Genomic DNA, 23774 nt, shown 5'->3' on the forward strand with positions numbered 1-23774 from the left:
CATACATATCCTGTACAACTCTTACTTACTTCTCTGCAACTCTCGACTTCCTCACACAATACCACAACTCCTCTCGAGGCACCCTGTCATATGCTTTCTCCAGGTCCACAAAGACACAATGCAACTCCTTCTGGCCTTCTCTATACTTCTCCATCAACACCCTCAGAGCAAACATTGCATCTGTTGTCCTCTTTTTTTGGCATGAAAGCATACTGCTGCTCACTAATAAGCACCTCCCTTCTTAATCTTCATGCTGTGGCTCATCAATTTTATCCCCCTGTGGTTACTACAGCTCTGCACATCCCCCTTATTCTTAAAAATTGGTACCAGTACACTTCTCCACTCCTCAGGTATCCCCTTACTTTCCAAGATTCCATTAAACAATCTGGTTAAAACTCCACTGCTATCTCCCCTAAACACCTCCATGCTTCCACAGTTATGTCATCTGGACTAACGGCCTTTCCATTCTTCATCCTCTTCAAAGCTGTCCTTACTTCCTTCTTGCTAATCCATTGCACTTCCTGATTCACTATCTCCTCATCATCCAACTTTCTTTCTCTCTCTCTCTGTCTCTGTCTCTCTCATTCTCTTCATTCATCAGCCTCTCAAAGTACTCTTTCCATCTGCTAAACACACTCTCCTCGCTTGTGAGAACATTTCCATCTTTATCCTTTATCACCCTAACCTGCAGCACATCTTTCCCAGCTCGGTCCCTCTGTCTAGCTAATCGGTACAGGTCCTTTTCTCCCACCTTAGTGTCCAACCTCTCATACAATTCATCAATGGCCTTTTCTTTAGCCTTCACCACCTGTCTATGGTCTAAACACTCAATAGAATGACTAAAAAGGAAGACAATTAAAAAGAAAACTTCTGACTTAACAGTCACGGTGAGGCATTATGCAGGCGAATTGCCATTTGTGTAAAGGATCCCGAGTAGCGTTTCTTGACAGTCTTCTGGTGAATAATTCATAGGCTGAAAGTCCTCAGTATTACTGTTTCAGAGAGAGGATGGCACTGTTTTGTTTTCTCTCTTTCACTACTACCTCCAGAAGGTCCAAAGTGCATCCCATAAATGAGCCATAAAGGATGCATGTGAAAACTTCCTCTTTTAGATGAATGTGACACTTGAAAGTATTACTTCACAAATCTTTATCTTCAATTCTCAGTTTCTACAAAGTGATAAATCCTTATTGAGGCACATTATACATTGCCTGTTTGTACCTGTAAGACACGTACAGTAAAACCATTGCAGTGCTGTGGACACAATTAGACCTTCATATAACAACACAGGGGACTAAACTAAACTAAAACTTTGATCCCACTCACAGAATCCCTAGCCACAAGGTTTACTGTTGATGCAAAATATAAGGTGGTCCAGATCTAACTATGCAGCTTTTAATGCAATGCAATGCAATTCAAACTATACTAATAAAAGGCAAAGCTCTCACTGACTGACTCACTCACTCACTCACTCACTCATCACTAATTCTCCAACTTCCCGTGTAGGTGGAAGGCTGGAATTTGGCAGGCTCATTCCTTACAGCTTACTTACAAAAGTTAGGCAGGTTTCATTTCGAAATTCAAAGCGTAACGGTCATAACTGGAACCTCTTTTTTGTCCATATACAGTAATGGACTGCAGCTCGCTGCCTGTGGGAGGCGGGGTTGCGTATCGTGTCATCACGCCGCCCACGTAATCACGTGAACTGACTGTGAAGGAGAAAGGACGGCCTTATATGGCGTTCGTTTATAAAACAGCGGACAGGCTGTGTAAAGGAAGCTTCACAAAAAAACAGATCCTTAACAAATTGTTATTGGTATATTTTCCCTCAATTTAAAAAGGTTTTCTTTTCTTCTTAATTAAAATTTAAAAGCAATACTTCACCGCTGCGAAGCCCCTCTAGCGCTGATCTCTGAGGTTCGATTACCGTAAATGAGTTCAGTGAGTGTGTACGCCTGATGAGCCAAGAATAAGGGGGAAACACGTGTCGCATACTCTTTGCATTATTTGACAGTAAACTATTTTCAACCATTCTATGATCTGCTTCTCACAACTGAAGGCACCGTGGCTAATGTTAGCTGACTTGCTGGCCAACCATAAGCGTTACCTGGTAGGTAACCACCCACTCACTTCACTCCCTTACGGGAATTGAACCTCGGACATCAGCGCTAGAGGCGAAGCCCCTAAAATTCCGCCACGGCGTGTGGTTCATTTATTTGACAGCATGTAGATCGGGGTAATTACATTCACGGCATTCGTAGTCTGATTCACAATCTGATTGTATGGGTGGTTACCTACCAGGTAACGCTTATGGTTAGCCAGCAAGTCAGCTCGAAGTGATCACTCGTGTGAAGGCAGCTTCACAAAAAACCAGATCCTTAACAAATTGTTATTGGTATATTTTCCCTCAATTTAAAAAGGTTTTCTTCTTAATAAAAATTTAAAAGCAGTACTTCGCCGGTGCGAAGCGCGGGGATTTGAGCGACTGACGCATACAGACATATTCATGAGTGCAGGTACTTCGGAAAGAAAGCACCGTGTAAACCTAAAGTTTAAATTAAGTTCATAGACCTACAAAAGGTTGCCATTGATTTCAGGCAAGATTGCTTTTCTCCTGTACAACTATACGTTGCATTCTCAAGAGTGTGCTTGCACGGCTTGATCATATTACAACCGGAGTGCTGAACTGACAACGTGGTATACAAACAGAACTATAACAATCGTAAAAAAAAGAAAAAAACAAAAAAGCAAAGAACCCTTGGATTTAATAAAAAGGCTCCTTCCTTGGCGAAGCAAGGAAAAAGGAAGACCTTATATGGCATTCGTTTATAAAACAGCGGAAAAGCTGTGTTAAGGCTGCTTCACAAAAAAACAGATCCTTAACAAATTGCTATTGGTATATTTTCCCTCAATTTAAAAAGGTTTTCTTCTAAATAAAAATTTAAAAGCAGTACTTCGCGGGGATTTAGATTTAGATATATATATATGTAGGGCGGCACGGTGGCGCAGTGGGTAGCGCTGCTGCCTCGCAGTTGGGTGACCTGGGTACCTGGGTTCGCTTCCCGGGTCCTCCCTGCGTGGAGTTTGCATGTTCTCCCTGTGTCTGCGTGGGTTTCCTCCGGGCGCTCCGGTTTCCTCCCACAGTCCAAAGACATGCAGGTTAGGTGGATTGGCGATTCTAAATTGGCCCTAGTGTGTGCTTGGTGTGTGGGTGTGTTTGTGTGTGTCCTGTGGTGGGTTGGCACCCTGCCCGGGATTGGTTCCTGCCTTGTGCCCTGTGTTGGTTGGGATTGGCTCCAGCAGACCCCCGTGACCCTGTGTTCGGATTCAGCGGGTTGGAAAATGGATGGATGGAGATATATATATATAGATATATATATATATATATATATATAGATATATAGATATAGATATATATATATAGATATATAGATATATAGATATATAGATATATAGATATATAGATATATATATATATATAGATATATATATATGTATGTATGTCTATATATGTATGTAAATATGTATATATATGTAAGTATGTATATATATATGTGTATATATATATATATATATATATATATATATATATATATATATACTAGCAAAATACCCACGCTTCGCAGCGGCGAAGTACTGCTTTAAAATTTTAAATAATAAACTGAGGGAAATTATACCAATAATTATTTGTTAAGGATCTCTTTGTATACCATGTTATCAGTTCGCCCCTCCGGTTGTAATATGACCAAGTTGTGCGCTGAGCTTACTCTTGAGCATGCAACGTATAGTTGGCCATATGAAAAGCAAATCAAGAACAGCAAGACCGCGCCAGCTGCGGAGCTCAGCTCGGAGTGAAATGAAGTGAATGAAATGAGGTGAATGGGAGGGGAGATGATCACGTGACTTCAACACCCGCCTTAACTCTCCATCCCTCCACAAACACAGTCTCTCGGATCCCAACTCTCCTTTATATATATATATATATATATATATATATATATATATATATATATATATATATATATATAGATAGATAGATAGATAGATAGATAGATATATATAGATATATAGATAGATAGATATATAGATATATAAATGTATGTATGTGTATGTATGTATGTGTATATGTATATATGTATGTGTGTGTATATGTATGTGTATATATATGTTGATATGTATATATATATGTGGATGTGTATATATATGTATATGTAGATATGTATATATATTTATATATGTTTATGTGTATGTGTGTATATATATATATATATATAATGTATATGTTTACATAACCTCTTTAACACACTACTTCTCCGCTGCGAAGCGCGGGTATTTTGCTAGTAATTGCATAATTAGATCTGGACCACCCTGTATAAAAGATGTGACCTAAATACAGTGGAATCTCAGGTCGCGACCGTAATTCGTTCCAAAACTCTGGTCGCAACCCAATTTGGTTGTGACCCGAAGTAATTTTCCCCCAAAGGATTGTATGTAAATACAATTAATCCATTACGGACCGTATGAGCTGTATGTAAATATATATACTCTGTCTCTCTTGCTCTCTCTCTCTCTCTGTCTCGCACGCTGCACAGGGAATGCACAGGGAGAGACTGAACACGTGCGGAAATCATTGGCGTGTACGAACCGGAAGAGAAACTGGCTTGTTCGTCACCCGAGTGTGTGGTCGTGAACAGATGCAAAAGTTTGGCGAACTTTTTGGTCGTAACCCAATTTGTACGTGGTCAGAGATGTTCGTGACCCGAGGTTCCACTGTAGTTGTTTTTAGTCAGACCTCACTGGCAATATATGCAAAGTCAGCAGCTACCCGAGACTCAAGAATCAAGTGTTGGAAGAGATATGCTAGAGTTTTTACGTTTTAAAGATTTTTTTAAAATGGTAAATTTTAAAGCCTGTAAAATAACAATTTTGATTATGTAAGTAAAAAGTCCACTGTAATCTATATACTGTATATGGGAATGTGGGAGATGAGTATGATCTTAAGAAAGGAAACCAGCTGCTACTTGCTTGCTACAAAGGGTGTTTGTGTGAGGTTCAAGACTGAACAAGAACTGGATCTGGAGCAGAATGATACTTTTAGGATGCAGGATAAATATTTAGAAATTAGTCCTCTGTAGCCCTCTATAAACCCAGAAAGGTAACAGTAGGATAGAGAAACTGTCAAAAATGTTTTGTGAAATCTGTAAAATACTGCAGTGTTGTAAAATGTGTCTGGAGAAACGCAATGAATAAATTAGCACAAGATAAAACAGTTTTTCATTTACATTTAAATCTCACTTTTTAAAAATTGTAATATAGATAGTGAAATTAATTCGGAGAGCATTACTTTTAAAGTTTAGAGCTTGAATTTTAAATTCCACAAAATGACTATCTCATAAATCAAGACAACACTGCAGGATTTTTCAGAGGACCATTTCATACTCTTATTACTTGCAGGTTTAATTTAGGCAATGCTACTAATTAATGACTCATTTAGTAAGGCTCCTGCTTTATTTTTCTTACTTTTTTTGTGTTTCTGGCCATTAAACCTATTTCACAGGAACCGAACCACACTGTTTTAAGAAGCTGGATGATACAATCTCTTATACAGTGCATCCGGAAAGTATTCACAGCGCATCACTTTTTCCACATTTTGTTATGTTACAGCCTTATTCCAAAATGGATTAAATTCATTTTTTTCCTCAGAATTCTACACACAACACCACATAATGACAACGTGAAAAAAGTTTACTTGAGGTTTTTGCAAATTTATTAAAAATAAAAAAATTGAGAAAGCACATGTACATAAGTATTCACAGCCTTTGCCATGAAGCTCAAAATTGAGCTCAGATGCATCCTGTTTCCCCTGATCATCCTTGAGATGTTTCTCCAGCTTAATTTTAGTCCACCTGTGGTAAATTCAGTTGATTGGACATGATTTGGAAAGGCACACACCTGTCTATATAAGGTCCCACAGTTGACAGTTCATGTCAGAGCACAAACCAAGCATGAAGTCAAAGGAATTGTCTGTAGACCTCCGAGACAGGATTGTCTCGAGGCACAAATCTGGGGAAGGTTACAGAAAAATTTATGCTGCTTTGAAGGTCCCAATGAGCACAGTGGCCTCCATCATCCGTAAGTGGAAGAAGTTCAAAACCACCAGGACTCTTCCTAGAGCTGGCTGGCCATCTAAACTGAGCGATCGGGGGAGAAGGGCCTTAGTCAGGGAGGTGACCAAGAACTCGATGGTCTCTCTGTCAGAGCTCCAGAGGTCCTCTGTGAAGAGAGGAGAACCTTCCAGAAGGACAACCATCTCTGCAGCAATCCACCAATCAGGCCTGTATGGTAGAGTGGCCAGACAGAAGCCACTCCTTAGTAAAAGGCACATGGCAGCCTGCCTGGAGTTTGCCAAAAGGCACCTGAAGGACTCTCAGACCATGAGAAAGAAAATTCTCTGGTCTGATGAGACAAAGATTGAACTCTTTGGTGTGAATGCCAGGCGTCACGTTTGGAGGAAACATGGCACCATCCCTACAGTGAAGCATGGTGATGGCAGCATCATGCTGTGGGGATGTTTTTCAGCGACAGGAACTGGGAGACTAGTCGGGATAAAGGGAAAGATGACTGCAGCAATGTACAGAGACATCCTGGATGAAAACCTGCTCCAGAGCGCTCTTCACCTCAGACTGGGGCGACGGGTCATCTTTCAGCAGGACAACGACCCTAAGCACACAGCCAAGATATAAAAGGAGTGGCTTCAGGACAACTCTGTGAATGTCCTTGAGTGGCCCAGCCAGAGCCCAGACTTGAATCCGATTGAACATCTCTGGAGAGATCTTAAAATGGCTGTGCATCGACGCTTCCCATCCAACCTGATGGAGCTTCAGTGGTGCTACAAAGAGGAATGGGCGAAACTGGCCAAGGATAGGTGTGCCAAGCTTGTGGCATCATATTCAAAAAGACCTGAGGCAGTAATTGTTGCGAAAGGTGCATCAACAAAGTATTGAGCAACGCTGTGAATACCTATGTACATGTGATTTCTCAGTTTTTTTATTTTTTAATAAATTTGCAAAAACCTCAAGTAAACTTCACGTTGTCATTATGGGGTGTTGTGTGTAGAATTCTGAGGAAAAAAATGAATTTAATCCATTTTGGAATAAGGCTGTAACATAACAAAATGTGGAAAAAGTGATGCGCTGTGAATACTTTCCGGATGCGCTGTAAGTATTGGTTGTATTACTGCATAAACTGTTTAAGTTTAAATATTTAATCCTTCACTTTCAGGTTGGTTAACTGTGTAACAGGGCAAAGGTTATGCAGTATTCCTTTTAATTTAACTTTCTAAATGCCAATGAATAGCTGTAGAGATGCTAATCATTTAAGGATTTAAGCAATGTCCAAGCCTTTCAGTGTTTGGCTGGGAATGTAGTTTCAGTTGTAAATATGTATTGTATACTATTGCTCCTCGTCCCACACCCCTTAGAAAATTTTCATTTCGTTACACCTTTTGTTCACTGGATTCCTCTTGCTAAAAAGTGCTTGGCTGTGATTTAAATAAGTTATTAAAGATAAAAGAATACTTAAACAGGTTAATTTATACTTGGCAGTTAAAATCCAATTGTCAGATATGATTTCACTTTATAGCCACCACTTCTATGCTGCTACCCATAGAACAGTATTTATTTTTTGTATGCATTAATTAGCAGATTACTTTACATAAACACAGGCTTCACTTATTGTATGTACTCATTCTAATAAGTGAAATATTAAAACACAAAAGCTGAGAAATATGGTTTAAAATATATTTGTGTAGTTATTTTTAAATATACAATTAATATAGTGAAAACAGTGAGGACTTCAAATGAAAGTAGGTGATTAGGATTTGTCACTCATTCATTTAACATTACAGATTTATTAAATATTCTATTTAATCAACATTTACCTTATTTAAAGTGAATGCATTTTTTTTTGTTTTTCACACTGTCACTCTATTATATAAAAAAAAAAAAAGTTTTGTTTTTTGATGTGTTCTTGTAGCAGTGTGTGTAATATATTGAAACAAGTGTTATTTTTTTACTAAACAGAATCCAGAAAACAGCAAGATCAATGGAGGAGTGGCCCACATGTGGATTCAAACCTGTCAATTCCCTTGCTTATGCAAAACAGAATGCCAGAAGGTTATGAAGATGGTGACAAGTTAAATGTTGAGTTGTTGCCACCATGTGTAGGTATATGTCCTTAGTATTTAGATGGAGTGAGGAATTAGCAAAATCTAGATCAGCTAAAATAATACTGTTAAACATCATTGTAGTTGTTATACCAGCCAGTTTAATTGCTTTTATACTTAATTTTTTTGGCACACACTTTTTATGACCGTGTATGTGTAATTTGCAGCAAATATTAATGCAGCTATACAATTAAAATAGTAATGTTTAAGTCTGGAAAAAGTGGAGTAATTTATGAATAATGACTTTAAATAGTAAGACTAAGAATCAAACTAACAGAATTTTGTGCACCTCCAAGATGGGCACCACTGACCCAACCTAGCACAAACAGACACAGAGGCACAACTGCAAAACACACAGGACTGTTTATTTTCTTTTCCCTTGTGGGAATCGTCTTCCCCATCTCCTACAAGCCAAACACAGTCCCCAAGCACACTACACAATACAGACATCTGTTCTTTTTCCTCTCTCTCTCTTTTCTCCTCCACTCCTCCTGGCAAGCTTCATCCTCCACCTCCCGACTCTTGCTCCCAGAGTAGAGCCTGCTGGCCCCTTTTATAAGGCACCCAGAAGTGCTCCAGGTGCTCATTGATGCATTTCTGGCAGCACTCCAGGGTGTGGTAGAATAGCTGCCGAGAAGGGCTCAGCATGAGCTACAGCACTTCCTGGCAGCTCCCCCGAATCCCATCAGGGCTGTGTCAAACTCCAATTCCATTGGAGCCCTGTGAGAGTCGGAGACACCCCTGAAACCCAGGGGGGCTGACACCTAATGGTTCGGGGAAGGTAATGTTCTGGCCATGCTTCCTCCCTGTCTTTCCAGCGTGAAGGCATTCTGGCCAGGCAGGGGCCCAGGCTGCCCGCCACAATATATATAAATAACATTGTTATATCAATGAGTATTTTGTCAAACAACAGAGAAAATGTCTATTATTGTCATATTATATATTCTTCAAAACGATGAATATATTCACTTTGAAACTTTTATGTGATTGAATTTTGTTTAAAGATGTGACAAGAATATTTCTGATATTTATGATCCCATTGTATCCATCCATCCATCCATCCATCCTCCCTCTTCCGCTTATCCGAGGTCGGGTTGCGGGGGCAGCAGCATGAGCAGAGATGCCCAGACTTCCCTCTCCCCGGCCTCTTCTTCTAGCTCTTCCGGGAGAATCCCGAGGCGTTCCCAGGCCAGCCCGGAGACATAGTCCCTCCAGCGTGTCCTGGGTCTTCCCAGGGGCCTCCACCCGGTTAGATGTGCCCAGAACACCTCACCAGGGAGGCGTCCAGGAGGCATCCTGATCAGGTGCCCGAGCCACCTCATCTGACTCCTCTCGATGTGGAGGAGCAGCAGCTCTACTCTGATCCCCTCCCGGATGACTGAGCTTCTCACCCTATCTATAAGGGAGAGCCCAGACACCCTGAGGAGGAAACTCATTTCAGCCGCTTGTATTCGCGATCTCGTTCTTTCGGTCACTACCCATAGCTCATGAACATAGGTGAGGGTAGGAGCATAGATTGACTGGTAAATTGAGAGCTTTGCCTTACGGCTCAGCTCCTTTTTTTACTACGACAGACCGATGCAGAGCCCGCATCACTGCGGACGCCGCACTGATCCGCCTGCCGATCTCGCGTTCCATTCTTCCCTCACTCGTGAACAAGACCCCGAGATACTTGAACTCCTCCACTTGGGGCAGGATCTTGCTCCCAACCCTGAGAGGGCACTCCACCCTTTTTCGGCTGAGGACCATGGTCTCGGATTTGGAGGTGCTGATTCCCATCCCAGCTGCTCCACACTCAGCTGCGAACCGATCCAGAGACAGCTGAAGATCACGGCCTGATGAAGCAAACAGGACAACATCATCTGCAAAAAGCAGTGACCCAATCCTGAGTCCACCAAACCGGACTCCCTCAACACCCTGGCCTAGAAATTCTGTCCATAAAAGATCCCATTGTATCCTGATGCTAAATTAAACCATTAGAGCAATAAATAAGTAATGGATTAGGGATAGAGCAACCAAAAAAATGTTAATTTGAGAATATATTTTGTAGAGAAAGCACCTTTTTCTAGATTTACTGGTGCCGATCTAGGAAATATAGGTAGCCATTTTTTTAATATTGCTGCATGTTTAATCATTACTAATCTTAATATAAGTAAATTGCCAAATCATTCAAAGGAAGTAGAGTGTATAAATACTGAATTAGGAGGAACAGGGGTAGCATATGTTATTAATAGAAGTTAAAGTAATCAAGTTTCTAGTCATGAGAATTTATACATGCCTGTCACCTTCAATTGCAGCCTAAAGAAAATGATTATGACAGTGTACCTATTGAAGCTTTTGGTCTAGCCATGCTGAAAGGGATGGGCTGGAAAGAGGGTGAAGGCGTTGGGAAGACATTTAAAGAGTGAGTGATTGGCATTTGCCAGTTCTTCAGATGCATTTTATATATTGTTATTTGTTATATTCTTCTACCATCAAGTCCTCATTAATTCTAGCTGGATAATTAGCTGGAGATGAATTAATATCTTGAAGTTAAATTCACTGAATTTTTTCTAGTTCTGTTTTACCTACGGCACTTCTTCCTTCTTGTTTCCTATACTGTAATTGCTAGAGATGTCTTCTTTCTTTCAAGTGGTGTTCTTTTTAAGCTACTTGCTTGCTTTCAGACTCAATGACCTTTCAGTTCTGCTCTAGCAGCTGTGGAGCAGCAGAAAGCCTAAAACTATTAAGTACAGTCCTGTGAAAACAAGTATATCCCCTGAATTGTGTTTTCTTTTTTTAATACAGTCAGGCGATGAGTTACGGCTCCATTTGGGACTAGCAATCAGGCATGTTAAATGTTCATCGAAAAGTGTACAGATCATTGCAACCGAGGCTCTGTGTGTCTGGTGTGGGTCACCAGTACACATACTTTTAACTGGTGATACAGAATAGCACAAACCAATTTTAAAGTCTCAGTGGCCACATGCCTTCTGTGAGTAAGAGAAGGGCCAAATACATAAGAATTAGCCACATGAAGTTCCAATCAAAACAAATCTTAAAGAGCCCTCCAAGAGTATGAAAACATGAGTCCCTGTGGAATAATAATAATAATGAAAGATTTATTAATATTTTCAAGACGTTTCTGTCTTCTTGATGGAAGAAAAAACTGCAAACTATCTGCACGGATTGGAAACAGAAAAGAAGTGTGACTTCAGAAAATGCTGGAGTATATTACCCTTTTGTTTTCCTATGGCCCTTGGCCGTAAGTACGACTGGCCTAAATTCTTTCGGCCCATGACTGTATTTGTGAACATATTAAGATTTGATCTGCATTTAAATAGTTTCTTAAAAAATTTTAAAAGGAAACAATGAAAATGTATTAACTTACTTAATGAAAATGAACAGGTATGCTTCTTCCATCTTTGGAAAAATTGAGTACATCTTTGGATCTAATAGCTAGTATTGTACTTTTTTGGCAGTAATAACCTCAATTAGGCATTTCCTATAACTGTCTTCCAGTCTCTGACATTGACTAGGAGAAAGGTTTTCCCACTCCTCCATGCAGAATTATTTCAGCTGTGCAATGGTTGAGGAGTCTTTTGTGTGCATAGCCCTTTTCAGATCCAAAACCCCCCAATCCGAATTAACATCACTATGGGCTTCTTATCTGGACTTTGACATTGCCATTCCAGAACCCTTCATCTCTTTCTTTTCAGCTGTTCCTTGGTGGATGTACTGGTATGTTTAGGGTCATTGTCATGTTGCAAGGTCCACTTTCAGCTGAGCTTCAATTTTCTGACAGAAGGTTTCGCATTATCCTAAAGCACCCTCCAGTGCAGTGAACAGCTGTAGACATATTGTAAATGCAAGTAGTCTGCTGTGGAAATCCTGGTAGTTCAGGTATGCTATGGCAGTCTGGCACTTTATAAGTGGCTGTCTTTAAAAGTGACACCTAAGGTATGGTTATACATGAAGTATTGAGTCTTTTGTTTTTATCAAACTAGTAAGCCCGCGATTCGCTAGCGAATCGGAAATCCAAGAATGGCAATCAGTTTTTGTTCCGTCCGATATCTGAATGGATGAGATATCATGGAGGGTGGGTGCGTCTGGGGAAATGTCATTTAACCACATAAGCATATCTGTAGTAAAGCGGCCTCGCTTTGTGGAGGCGTGATTCCGTTGCCTTTCCTGACACCGACTGCTGGCAGAGTGGAGCACAGCAAGTTCAGTTTACAGGTTGTGGTGTTCGTGTGCCAGCCACCGAGTCTGGGAAGCCGCTGGGTTAGAGTCTGTGACCGTTATGTGATCTATAATACTAACACAGTGGATTAGAGCAAGTGTAGCTCACAGGTTGTGTTGTGTGGGCGCCATGTACTGACTGTGGGAAGCCGCTGTGTTTTGGGAAGCCGCCGCGTTTGACTCTGGGGCGGGCGCTACGGCGCATTACGTTGTGTTATTTGGGCGCCACCTACTGACTCCGGTTTGACTCTGGGGCAGGCGTCACAGCATTTTGGGAAGCCGCTGCGTTTGACTCTGGACTCTGGGGCGGGCGCCAAACTGAATGACCGTTATGTGATCTACATTACTGCCACAGTGGATTAGAGCAAGTCTAGTTCACAGGTGGCGGGCTCGTTGCGCGTGACATCCGGTATACAACCTTCTCGTTTCTGTGTTTTCTGTGGCTGTGTGCAGTGCGGCAGTGCGCGTGTGCCTCGATGCGCCCAGTGCCCTGAGTCCATATCCGGTTTACAACCTTCGGTTAGTACTGGCACAGTGGATTAGAGCAAGTCTAGTTTACAGGTGGCGGGCTCGTTGCAGTGCGGCAGTGCGCGTGACATCCGGTATACAATCTTCTCGTTTCTGTGTTTTCTGTGGCTGTGTGCAGTGCGGCAGTGCGCGTGCGCCTCGCGTCCATATCCGGTTTACAACCTTCGGTTAGTAATATGGATTATGTTTGATTAGGAAAAAATTACATGGACCAAATACTCAAAACATCTGCTAGTGTTTTTTGTTAATTTCATAATGGAGTTATCACTTGCATTAACTTTTTTAAAATCTTAAATCCATGCATTTACAGCTGCATGAAACCTTTGTAATAATTTAAATATACTGTAACAAAAAGATTTTAAGAAAACAGTTTATTAATGGCCTAATATGAAATCATTTTTAAAATCTTAAATCCTTGTTATTTACATTTACAGCTGCATGAAACCTTTGTAATAATTTAAATATACTGTAACAAAAAGATTTTAAGAAAACAGTTTATTAATGGCCTAATATGAAATCATTTTTAAAATCTTAAATCTTTGTAATTTGCATTTACAGCTGCATGAAACCTTTGTAATAATTTAAATATACTGTAACAAAAAGATTGTAAGAAAACAGTTTATTAATAGCCTAATATGAAATCTGCTTCATAATTAGGGTCATCAAACCAGTTGAACTCCAGTATCGACCCAAGGGTTTAGGCCTGGGTGCTGACAAATCTGCAATCAAGACTCAAGATGAAAGTCGTACCAAGCGTCCACCCAAGCCTGGTGAGGAGCGAGCAGAAGAGGAGCCACAGGGTCTAGTGGTGGGGAGCAGTGTGCTGATAGAGAAAGGACCCCATAAGGACCTTTATGGCAAGGTATTTTAATTTGAACACAGCAAAGTAAATTGAGGTATGAGGTTTATCTTATTAAAATCTGAAAGGCATGAGTGAAACGTTACAAATAGCAAAGCTAATAATTTTTACATAGATGCTAAGATACGCAAATACGTGGAAATCAGAGATTTAATAGTTAATGTGTAGCACCATAGATCAACCAGTTTCTCAAGGATGCAGTTTAGAAGTGGAACTTTCCAGTCTGTTATGTTATTGATCCTCATTCAATCTGAGTTGCACAAGTTCTTTGCAGTTTAAGATTTACTGTTTAATTCATAAAGGCATTGTCCATCCACAATGCCTTTCAGTTGTACAGTTTTATACTGACAAACTAACCAGTTCTGTCAATACTGAACCACCTTGTTGTAAATGACAACATTCTTTGTCATTGACAAAAATGAACTGAGTGCAGGTTTACATTTGCAAATGTCCACATCAGGGGTGCCCACACTTTTTTGGCTTGCGAGCTGCTTTTAAAATGACCAGTTCGAAATGATCTACCTACATTAAAAATGCTATATATATATATATATATATATATATATATATATATATATATATATATATATATACACACACACACACAGTACTGTGCAAAAGTTTTAGGCAGGTGTGAAAAAATGCTGTAAACAAAGAATGCTTTCAGAAATATAAATAATGATTGTTTATTGTTATCAATTTACAAAATGCAAAGTGAGCAAACAAAATAAAAATCTAAATCAAATCAATATTTGGTGTTACTACCTTTTGCCTTCAAACCAGCATCTATTCTTATAGGTACACTTGCACAAAGTCAAGGATTTTGTAGGATTATAGTCAGGTGTATGATCAACCAATTATACCAAACAGGTGCTAATGATCATCAATGTCACACGTAGGTTGAAACACAGTCATTAACTGAAACAGAAACAGCTGTGTAGGAGGCTTAAAACTGGGTGAGGAACAGCCAAACTCTGCTACCAAGGTGAGGTTGTGGAAGACAGTTTCCTGTCCTGGCAAGATTGAACACAGCAACAAGACACAAGGTAGTTATACTGCATCAGCATGGTCTCTCCCAGACAAAGATTTCAAAGCAGACTGGGGTTTCAAGATGTGCTGTTCAGGCTCTTTTGAAGAAGCACAAAGAAACGAACAACGTTGAGGATCGTAGACGCAGTGGTCGGCCAAGGAAACTTAGTGCAGCAGATGAAAGACACATCAAGCTCATTACCCTTCGAAATCGGAAGATGTCCAGCAGTGCCATCAGCTCAGAACTGCCAGAAACCAGTGGGACCCAGGTACACCCATGTACTGTTCAGAGAAGTCTGGCCAGAAGTGGTCTTCATGGAAGAGTTGCAGCCAAAAAGCCTTACCTCCGACGTGGAAACAAGGCCAAGCGACTCAAGTATGCACGAAAACATTGGAAGTGGGGTGCAGAAAAATGGCAGCAGGTGCTCTCGACTGATGAGTCAAAATTTGAAATATTTGGCTGTAGCATAAGGCAGTTTGTTCGTCGAAGGGCTGGAGAGCGGTACAATAATGAGTGTCTGCAGGCAACAGTGAAGCATGGTGGAGGTTCCTTGAACGTTTGGGGCTGCATTTCTGCAAATGGAGTTGGAGATTTGGTCAGGATTAATGGTGTTCTCAATGCTGAGAAATATAGACAGATACTTATCCATCATGCAATAACATCAGGAGGCGTATGATTGGCCCCAAATTTATTCTGCAGCAGGATAACGACCCCAAACATACAGCCAAAGTCATTAAGAAATATCTTCAGCGTAAAGAAGAACAAGAAGTCCTGGAAGTGATGGTATGGCCAACATCTCAACATCATCGAGTGTGTCTGGGATTACATGAAGAGACAGAAGGATGTGAGGAAGCCTACATCCACAGAAGATCTGTGGTTAGTTCTCCAAGATGTTTGGAACAACCTACTAGCTGAGTTCCTTCAAAAACTGTGTGCAAGTGTACCTAGAAGAATTGATGCTGTTTTGAAGGCAAGGGTGGTGACACCAAATATTGATTTGATTTAGATTTCTCTTTTGTTCATTCACTGCATTTTGTTGATTGATGAAAATAAATGATTAACACTTCCATTTTTGAAAGCATTCCTTGTTTAAAATATATATTGAGTATACTTTATACATAAAATATATGTTGTCATACCTTGCATAACTGAATAACCTTTATGGCACAATAACAATTTAATACATTATTGGTCACACAGTATTTGGATTTAATAATCTTTATGTGGGAAAAGGCTGACTTGCATAAATAAGTAGAGCTGAATAATGCAGTCCAGGAGGTAGCATATTTCCTCATGTTTGGGTACTTTTCCTCTGTGAGTAAGTTCCAAAACTGTGCAAGAGACCCAGACTTCAGCTGAATGTCATCCTGTAGTGTCAAAATGTCATCCTCCACTGTAGAGGAGTTTTAGGTGAAACAGTGTTGCAATTTTTGATGCGGGTGAAGGGTGATGTGAGGTTTTGGATGTTCCCCAAATCAAGGCGCAGCAGCTTTGAGGACAGACGTTGCATTTTTCGTTTGAAAGCATTAACTGAGCTAATCATATTGACCATGGAGTTCTCTTTTCCTTGCAGCTGTAAATTAAGTTCATTCAACATGTTGGTCAGATTGGAAAAAAAAATGCCAAGTCTAGTGGCCATTGATCGTTATTAAGTTGCTTGTATTCTGCATTTTTAATGACAAGGAGAAACTCCTTTTTCTCCGGCCAGGGGTCTTGAAATCTCAGCAGGAATTTCTCCCCTAGCCATTTTTCTCAACGAAGGCCTCTTTTTATCATCTCTTCATCTTGGAAGGACTTCTTATGCTTAATGATCGAGTGACTCACCCAGAACGATGCTTCGGTGTGTCTGCATTTGCTTTTGAATTCAGCCGAGTGAAAAATGACAGCTGTCCGATTAACTGCGATTTTAGTTCCCTCTCTCTTTCTCAGATTGCTTTTTGGAAGGAAGTCAGTTTCGTAGTTTTTATGAACAGTTCGAAAGTGCCTTTCCACATTTTCCTTCTTCGGAATAGCAATGATAGATTGACAGATCAGACAAACGCACTTCGATTGTGACATTGTGAGAAAAAAAATCCTCTTCCAATTCCACATCCAGTCCATACCCTCCCCAAACAAATTTTTTTTAAATCCCTTGTTTAGTCGATATAAATTGGAAGGCTAACTAGATCACAGCCGGAGTTTTGCAGTAGCTTGCGCTTTTGATTGTGCGTGCGGGATGACCAGTGTGTTGGAAGAAAAGAGATCTCAGACTTAGCCGCCCTGTATGTCAATCAAGTGGCAAATGCCATAGGGAGGATATATGATAGACTAATGTTTAAAAAAATTTTTTTTTTTGAATGCAACGCGATCTACCGGTCGATCGCGATCGACGCATTGGGCACCCCTGGTCTACATCTTATACTTGGCATTCCGTGCATAGAAATGTAGATTACAAGGTTGTCACAGTCATAGCTATACTGCACAAGTCAAGTTCATGCAATGCTGTTATGGATTGGTATGTGTAAGAAGAAAAAAACTGTTGCACAAGAAATCCTCATAACCAACAATTTAGAAGAGTTAATATCTCTGTTTACAATGTAAACTTTGAGATCTCTGTTAAATTAATATTAAAATTGCTTTGAAACTATTGTTTTGGGGAACAAATTAACTTGTTCAAGTTAACATATTCGAATAGTGAAATTGCACCCTTAAACATTTCATATAATTTCACTATGATAAACAGGAACAAATACTCCGCAATCATGACTGCAGTATACCACAGAGTTTAGTCTGCAGTACATCTAGGGTTTATCTTGGCTGCTAGGTGCAGTTTACAAAATCTTTTTTGATTGGAATCTACTCGCTACCTGTAAAATATAAGTATATTGTTTATACATTGAATTATTGTCATTTTTGAGATTGAATTCCCTTTTAGGATATTCATTTTCATTTAGCTCAGTCATATCAATCACAAAGTAAAAATGAACAAGACCTGAAAATAGCATATTCTGGTGTGGGACATGAGGTTTGCATCAGATAAGAGGCTGTTACATCACATGTGGCTGCTCTTTATTGATGATCTGTTGATTAACATTGTGCTTTGTGTTTGCCATATTAAATTATTTCATAAGCTAAAATTTTGTTTACAAAATATTTCTCATTGTTTTGAATGCTCTATAAGTCAGACTAAACTAAGCAGCAAATTAACATAACAAAGTTCCCATTTTCCATAACAAAGCCCCAATTTTCCGTAGTTGTTAGCAGTGACACTGGACATTTCCACTGCAGCTAATGTTTAACAAGGTTTTGGAATAATTGCCATTGAATGAGCAACACGTTCTTTACTAACCTGTTTTGCTGGCCTGTAGAACAAAATGGTAATGCGTGTGCAGTGTAAAGAAAAGTAGCTATTGAGTACACCTGGATAAAAATATATATTGTTTAGTAAATCAGCAATCAAAAGCAGTGAGTATTTTAAACAGTCTGATACTTTGATATTTGATAACTAATAATTCCCCCTTCTTGTATGGAAACTTTTACTAGGTAGAAGGAATGGATCCGGACAATGCAAGGGTAATGATGAAGCTTGCAATTGGAGGAAAAAAAGTTACAGTCAGCCAGCACTGTTTGCGACTGGTCAGCCGCAAGGAGTACGATAAATACAGCAAAGACCTCAGTAAGAGATTTTCATTCATTTTTTAGGCTACTTTAATAACATCAAGTCTTCCTTTCTGTATTCAATGTAATCCGTTTGTTTAATTTAGTTAAGGAGCACTGGTATAACTTTATGATACAGAACTTTAAAGAACACCTAAAATTTTGAGAGATCACTCAACCTTCACTGATTTCAGACATGCTGTTTATTTAATTGTATAATTTTACAATGCTGGTACATCTGAGATAGTATCTAATTAGAGCAAATGAAATAGGTGTTAGTTTAACCAGAATCAGTTATTTTAATATATATAAAATATTTTTTCAAATCCTGTGAATGAAAAATACAAATAGCAATATGGTTTTAGTATGTTGATATGTGTAGCGATCAGAAATATAAAGCTGTAAATGTAGTACTGCAGAATAAAGTATTATACTTAAGGTGCAGTGCACTGGCTATTTTATCTTTATTCTTGCTTACATATTTCTGGAATCTGAGTCATTGAGTGTAGATGTTTTTTATTGTCAACTGTCCGTATACTTTTTTAGCTAAATATTAAGTTTGTATCAATGATTTTATATTTCTCAGCAAAAATGTTGTTGTTTGAATGTGCTGTTTGACTGATTAATAACCTGTCTTAGGGTTGGTTCCTGCCTTATTCACAGTGCTGCTAAGATAGACTTTGACTTCTGAGAACCTTGATTTGGATAAAGTAGGTCCTGGAAATGGAAGTTATTATTTTATTTAATCTATTTGCTTATGTATGGAATTGTTGTTAACTTTTCTGATACTATGTTTATTGTGTGTAAGTGCACTGAGCATTACATAAGAATAAACTGAATTACAGACTCCATCCTCCTTTGGAGAATATTAGGGTTTGTGCTGTTTGTTATTAGAAAGTTATAGGATTAACTCATTTTTGCTGCTACACTTGGAGTCATGGATGACAAAGTAATGGTTACAATGTTGAGATAAATGGAAATTTCCTTTGCACTGTAATGTTATATTGCTTTTGATTACTTAAATATACAAAACCAGTTAAAAACTCTGTGAGAATCCCATTCATAGGTATAGACCACAATGCTTATCTAAACAGTATTTGATGTTGTTATGCCATAGAATGAAAGATATGATCAGATAGCATACAGAAGCACTTCTCAAAGGCGTGGAGCCAAATAGCTGCAGTGGTCTAGGCGCATGTGTGTGTCTGTCAGTCTCTTCTGTCACTGACAAGGTATTTTTAAAAATTAAAAAATGAACACTTCACTCTAGAACACAACTTTATGTTGCAAACTAATATATAATATGATCTTGTAGAAATAACGTCTACTTGAAAAATACCAAGCTTAATCTTTTAAAGGAGTAGTTCTCCTAAATTTTATCCATGTTATATATAACTTTCTTGTTCTGTTCTCAAGTCTTTATTTTCTAATATTATAAAAGGGAAAATGTTTGCATTCTATTTACAATGTATGCCACAGCAAGAGCATTGTATTTTACTGTAACATGGTTTGTAGTCGTATGAACTGTTATATTTCTGATACTCTCTCACTACAGTTTCCCTTTGCAATAGGTGTTTTCAAGGTAAAGAGAGAAGTGTGTTTTTTTTTTAATAAATTAATTTAAACTGTTGCTTTAGTGCATTTAGTCTACTTTCTATGTATGCTTTCTGGTAAATGCATTGTAGCACAGGTAAAATGATGTATGCTATATAAAGCATGGAATTTATTTTTAATATAGTATCAGTTAGCTTGTCTGTTGTTGGAACATCTCCTTAATTTTATTTATCAAATAATTAATTTCTTCATTATTTTAATTGAATAGTGTCCTATGCAGCCACCTAAGCTTAACAAAACACAGTATCTCACAAAAGTGAGTACACCCCTCACATTTTTGTAAATATTTTATTATATCTTTTCACTTAACACTGAAGATATGACACTTTGATACAATGTAAAGTAGTCAGTGCACAGCTTGTATAACAGTGTAAATTTGCTGTCCCCTCAAAATAACTCAAAACACAGCCATTAATGTCTAAACCGCTGGCAACAAAAGTGAGTACACTTTGTGAATTTCCCATTGGGATTAATAAAGTATCTATCTATCTATCTATCTATCTATCTATCTATCTATCTATCTATCTATCTATCTATCTATCTATCTATCTATCGTGAAAAATGTCGAAATTGTGCCCAAAGTGTCAATATTTTGTGTGGCCACCATTATTTTCCAGCATTGCCTTAACTCTCTTGGGCATGGAGTTCACTATAGCTTCACAGGATGCCACTGGAATCCTCTTCCACTCCTCCATGATGACATCACGGAGCTGGTGGATGTTAAGAGACCTTGCGTTCCTCCACCTTCCGTTTGAGGATGCCCCACAGATGCTCAATAGGGTTTAGGTCTGGAGACATTCTTGGCCAGTCCAGCACCTTTACCCTCAGTTTCTTTAGCAAGGCAGTGGTCATCTTGGAGGTGTGTTTGGAGTCGTTATCATGTTGGAATACTGCCCTGCGGCCCCATTTGCGAAGGGAGGGGATCATGGTCTGCTTCAGTATGTCACAGTACATGTTGGCATTCATGGTTCCGTAAATGAACTGTAGCTCCCCAGTGCCGGCAGCACTCATGCAGCCCCAAACTATGACACTCCCACCACCATGCTTGACTGTAGGCAAGACACACTTGTCTTTGTACTCCTCACCTGTTTGCCCCCACACACGCTTGACACAATCTGAACCAAATAAATTTATCTTGGTCTCATCAGACCAAAGGACATGGTTCCAGTAATCCATGACCTTAGTCTGCTTGTCTTCAGCAAACTGTTTGCGGGCTTTCTTACACATCATCTTTAGAAGAGGCTTCCTTCTGGGACGACAGCCATGCAGACCAATTTGATGCAGTGTGCGGCCTATGGTCTGAGCACTGACAGGCTGATCCCCCACCCCTTCATCCTCTGCAGCAATGCTAGCAGCACTCGTACGTCTATTTTCAAAAGACAACCTCTGGATATGACGCTGAGCATTTGCACTCAACTTCTTTGGTCGACCATGGCCAGGCCTGTTCTGAGTGGAACCTGTCCTGTTAAACCACTGTATGGACTTGGCCACCGTGCTGCAGGTCAGTTTCAGGGTGCTGGCAATCTTCTTATAGCCTAGGCCATCTTTATGTAGAGATACTTTTTTTTTTTTTTTTTTTTTTTTTTTTTTTCCTCCAGATCCTCGGAGAGTTCTTTGCCATGAGGTGCCATGTTGAAATTCTAGTGACCAGTATGAGAGAGTGTGAGAGCAATAACACCAAATTTAACACACCTGCTCCCCATTTACACCTGAGACCTTGTAACACTAACGAGTCACATGGCACTGGGAAGGGAAATGACTAATTGGGCACAATTTGGACATTTTTCACTTAGGGGTGTACTCACTTTTGTTGCCAGCGGTTTAGACATTAATGGCTGTGTGAGTTATTTTGAGGGGGCAGCAAATTTACACTGTTATACAAGCTGTATACTGATTACGTGTATCAAAGTGTCATATCTTCAGTGTTGTCCCATGAAAAGATATACTAAATCATTTACATAAATGTGAGGGGTGTACTCGCTTTTGTGAGATACTGTATAATCAAGGCTTGATTTAGTGCATTTTTAATTTATTTGTCTTAATTTAGGATTGTTTGTGACCAATATTGCATTTTCACTGGGAGAAAAGGGCTTTTCTGAATAATGTGAGCATTGTTTTTTTTGGCCTTCCAAATGTAGAGTAAAATACAGCCCCATGAAAATATGTACTTTTTCTATTTTCCATTTTAATTATAGTAGGATCAGGTTCCTGAAATGGGGGGGTGGGGGGAGTGCAAGTCAGTGGTATTTTAAAGGTTATGAGGCGATACAATGTGTGATGTCTTTTGTATTTTTTAATACGCTTTGTTTCGTGCATCTCCTAAAAGGTTTTGATCTAAACAAAAAAAAAAAAAGAGGATAAACAGTATTTTGAATAGAAAACTTTGTGAATTACAGGCATCCTGCTAATTTCTCCTTGTAGAGGAAAGTGCATAATTATTGGGTTGCATGTTCTCCGATATTTCTTGTACCATTATTGATTAGACTGTAATTAACTATTTTGTATCTCAGATAGAAATAGAAATGTGTATTGTTAACAAAAATTAATTTCAGAACCATTTGATGTTTTGAATAGGAATTTATATGTACTTGTTATTCTTAACTCATTTAACAATTAATACTCTGCACATCTTCTTTTCCTCAACAAAACAGACGGAACAGATTTTTGTACAACTGATTTCTTTATAAAATTCAGGGGCTTATTTACTATTCAGTAATGTATGTCTTTAAGTCTTTTCTAAACAAGGCTTTAACACTAGAATTACCATTAGCTTATGAAAAAACTTGTAAATCCGTCCCGCCTTAAATCCCTTTGGACGTCTCCGTCAGCATCTTTTGTCTTGTAAACGTGCCGATCAAGACCAGCAGCAAGCAGCCTACTATTCCATCCCCCCACCGCTGCAGAATGGGCACAAAGTTCTCCCAGTTCCAGCCTTGACTATCTGGGAGTGAAGTGCTGGAGTTTTAGAATGGAAATAATAGATCATTATTTGGAACACATGCATTTCATGTGTGTTCCGTTTCTACAATAATTTGTGTAAACACATTGTTAAAACAGAAACATTTTTCATATTTTAGTAATAAATGACAAAATGTAGACATAAACTATATAATGTGTGAAGCCTGAAGTCCAAAGATCAAATAAACACTTTCACAAAAGGTTCAAGGATGATGCAACAGCTTCTGTGGCGTAGCGGTAAGAATTGCTGACTTGCAATCAAGAGTCCCCCGGTTCAATCCTGACTCCCTCGTATATTTACTGTTTTGAGTAGTGAGCTGCTCTTATTGTTAATATTATACAATAAAAACATACATTAGATTTGCATCTGTAACAACCAGTGTAAATTGATAGAACTTGTAAAAGTTAGCGTTTTTTTTTTCACTTTTATTTTCTCTGTCAAGATCACAATACAACCAGGGGACTCTTGATTACAAGTCAACAATTCTTACCGCTATATTGTTTATGCTTACATTTTGTCATTTATTACTAAAATATGTAAAAGTTTCTGTTTTAACGATGTGTTTACACAGATTATTGTAGAAACGGAACAGACATGACATGCATGTGTTCCAAATAACGATCTATTATATCCACTCTAAAACTCCAGCAATTCACTCCCAGATAATCAAGTCATGAGCTGGGAGAACTTTGTGCATGTTCTA

General features: G+C 39.0%; 1 protein-coding gene across 1 annotated transcript in view; it reads left to right on the forward strand.

Moving 5' to 3' along the window:
- Positions 1-23774, forward strand: part of gpkow (G patch domain and KOW motifs) — a 35642-nt gene that overhangs the window by 4563 nt on the left and 7305 nt on the right. The window contains exons 3-6 of the mRNA XM_028813358.2: positions 8082-8221; positions 10522-10628; positions 13631-13835; positions 18385-18517. Of these exons, the coding sequence (XP_028669191.1) occupies positions 8082-8221; positions 10522-10628; positions 13631-13835; positions 18385-18517 (585 nt within the window). The remainder of the gene's footprint in view (positions 1-8081; positions 8222-10521; positions 10629-13630; positions 13836-18384; positions 18518-23774) is intronic.

Source organism: Erpetoichthys calabaricus, chromosome 11, assembly GCF_900747795.2.
Source record: "Erpetoichthys calabaricus chromosome 11, fErpCal1.3, whole genome shotgun sequence".
Classification (NCBI taxonomy): Eukaryota; Metazoa; Chordata; class Cladistia; order Polypteriformes; family Polypteridae; genus Erpetoichthys; species Erpetoichthys calabaricus.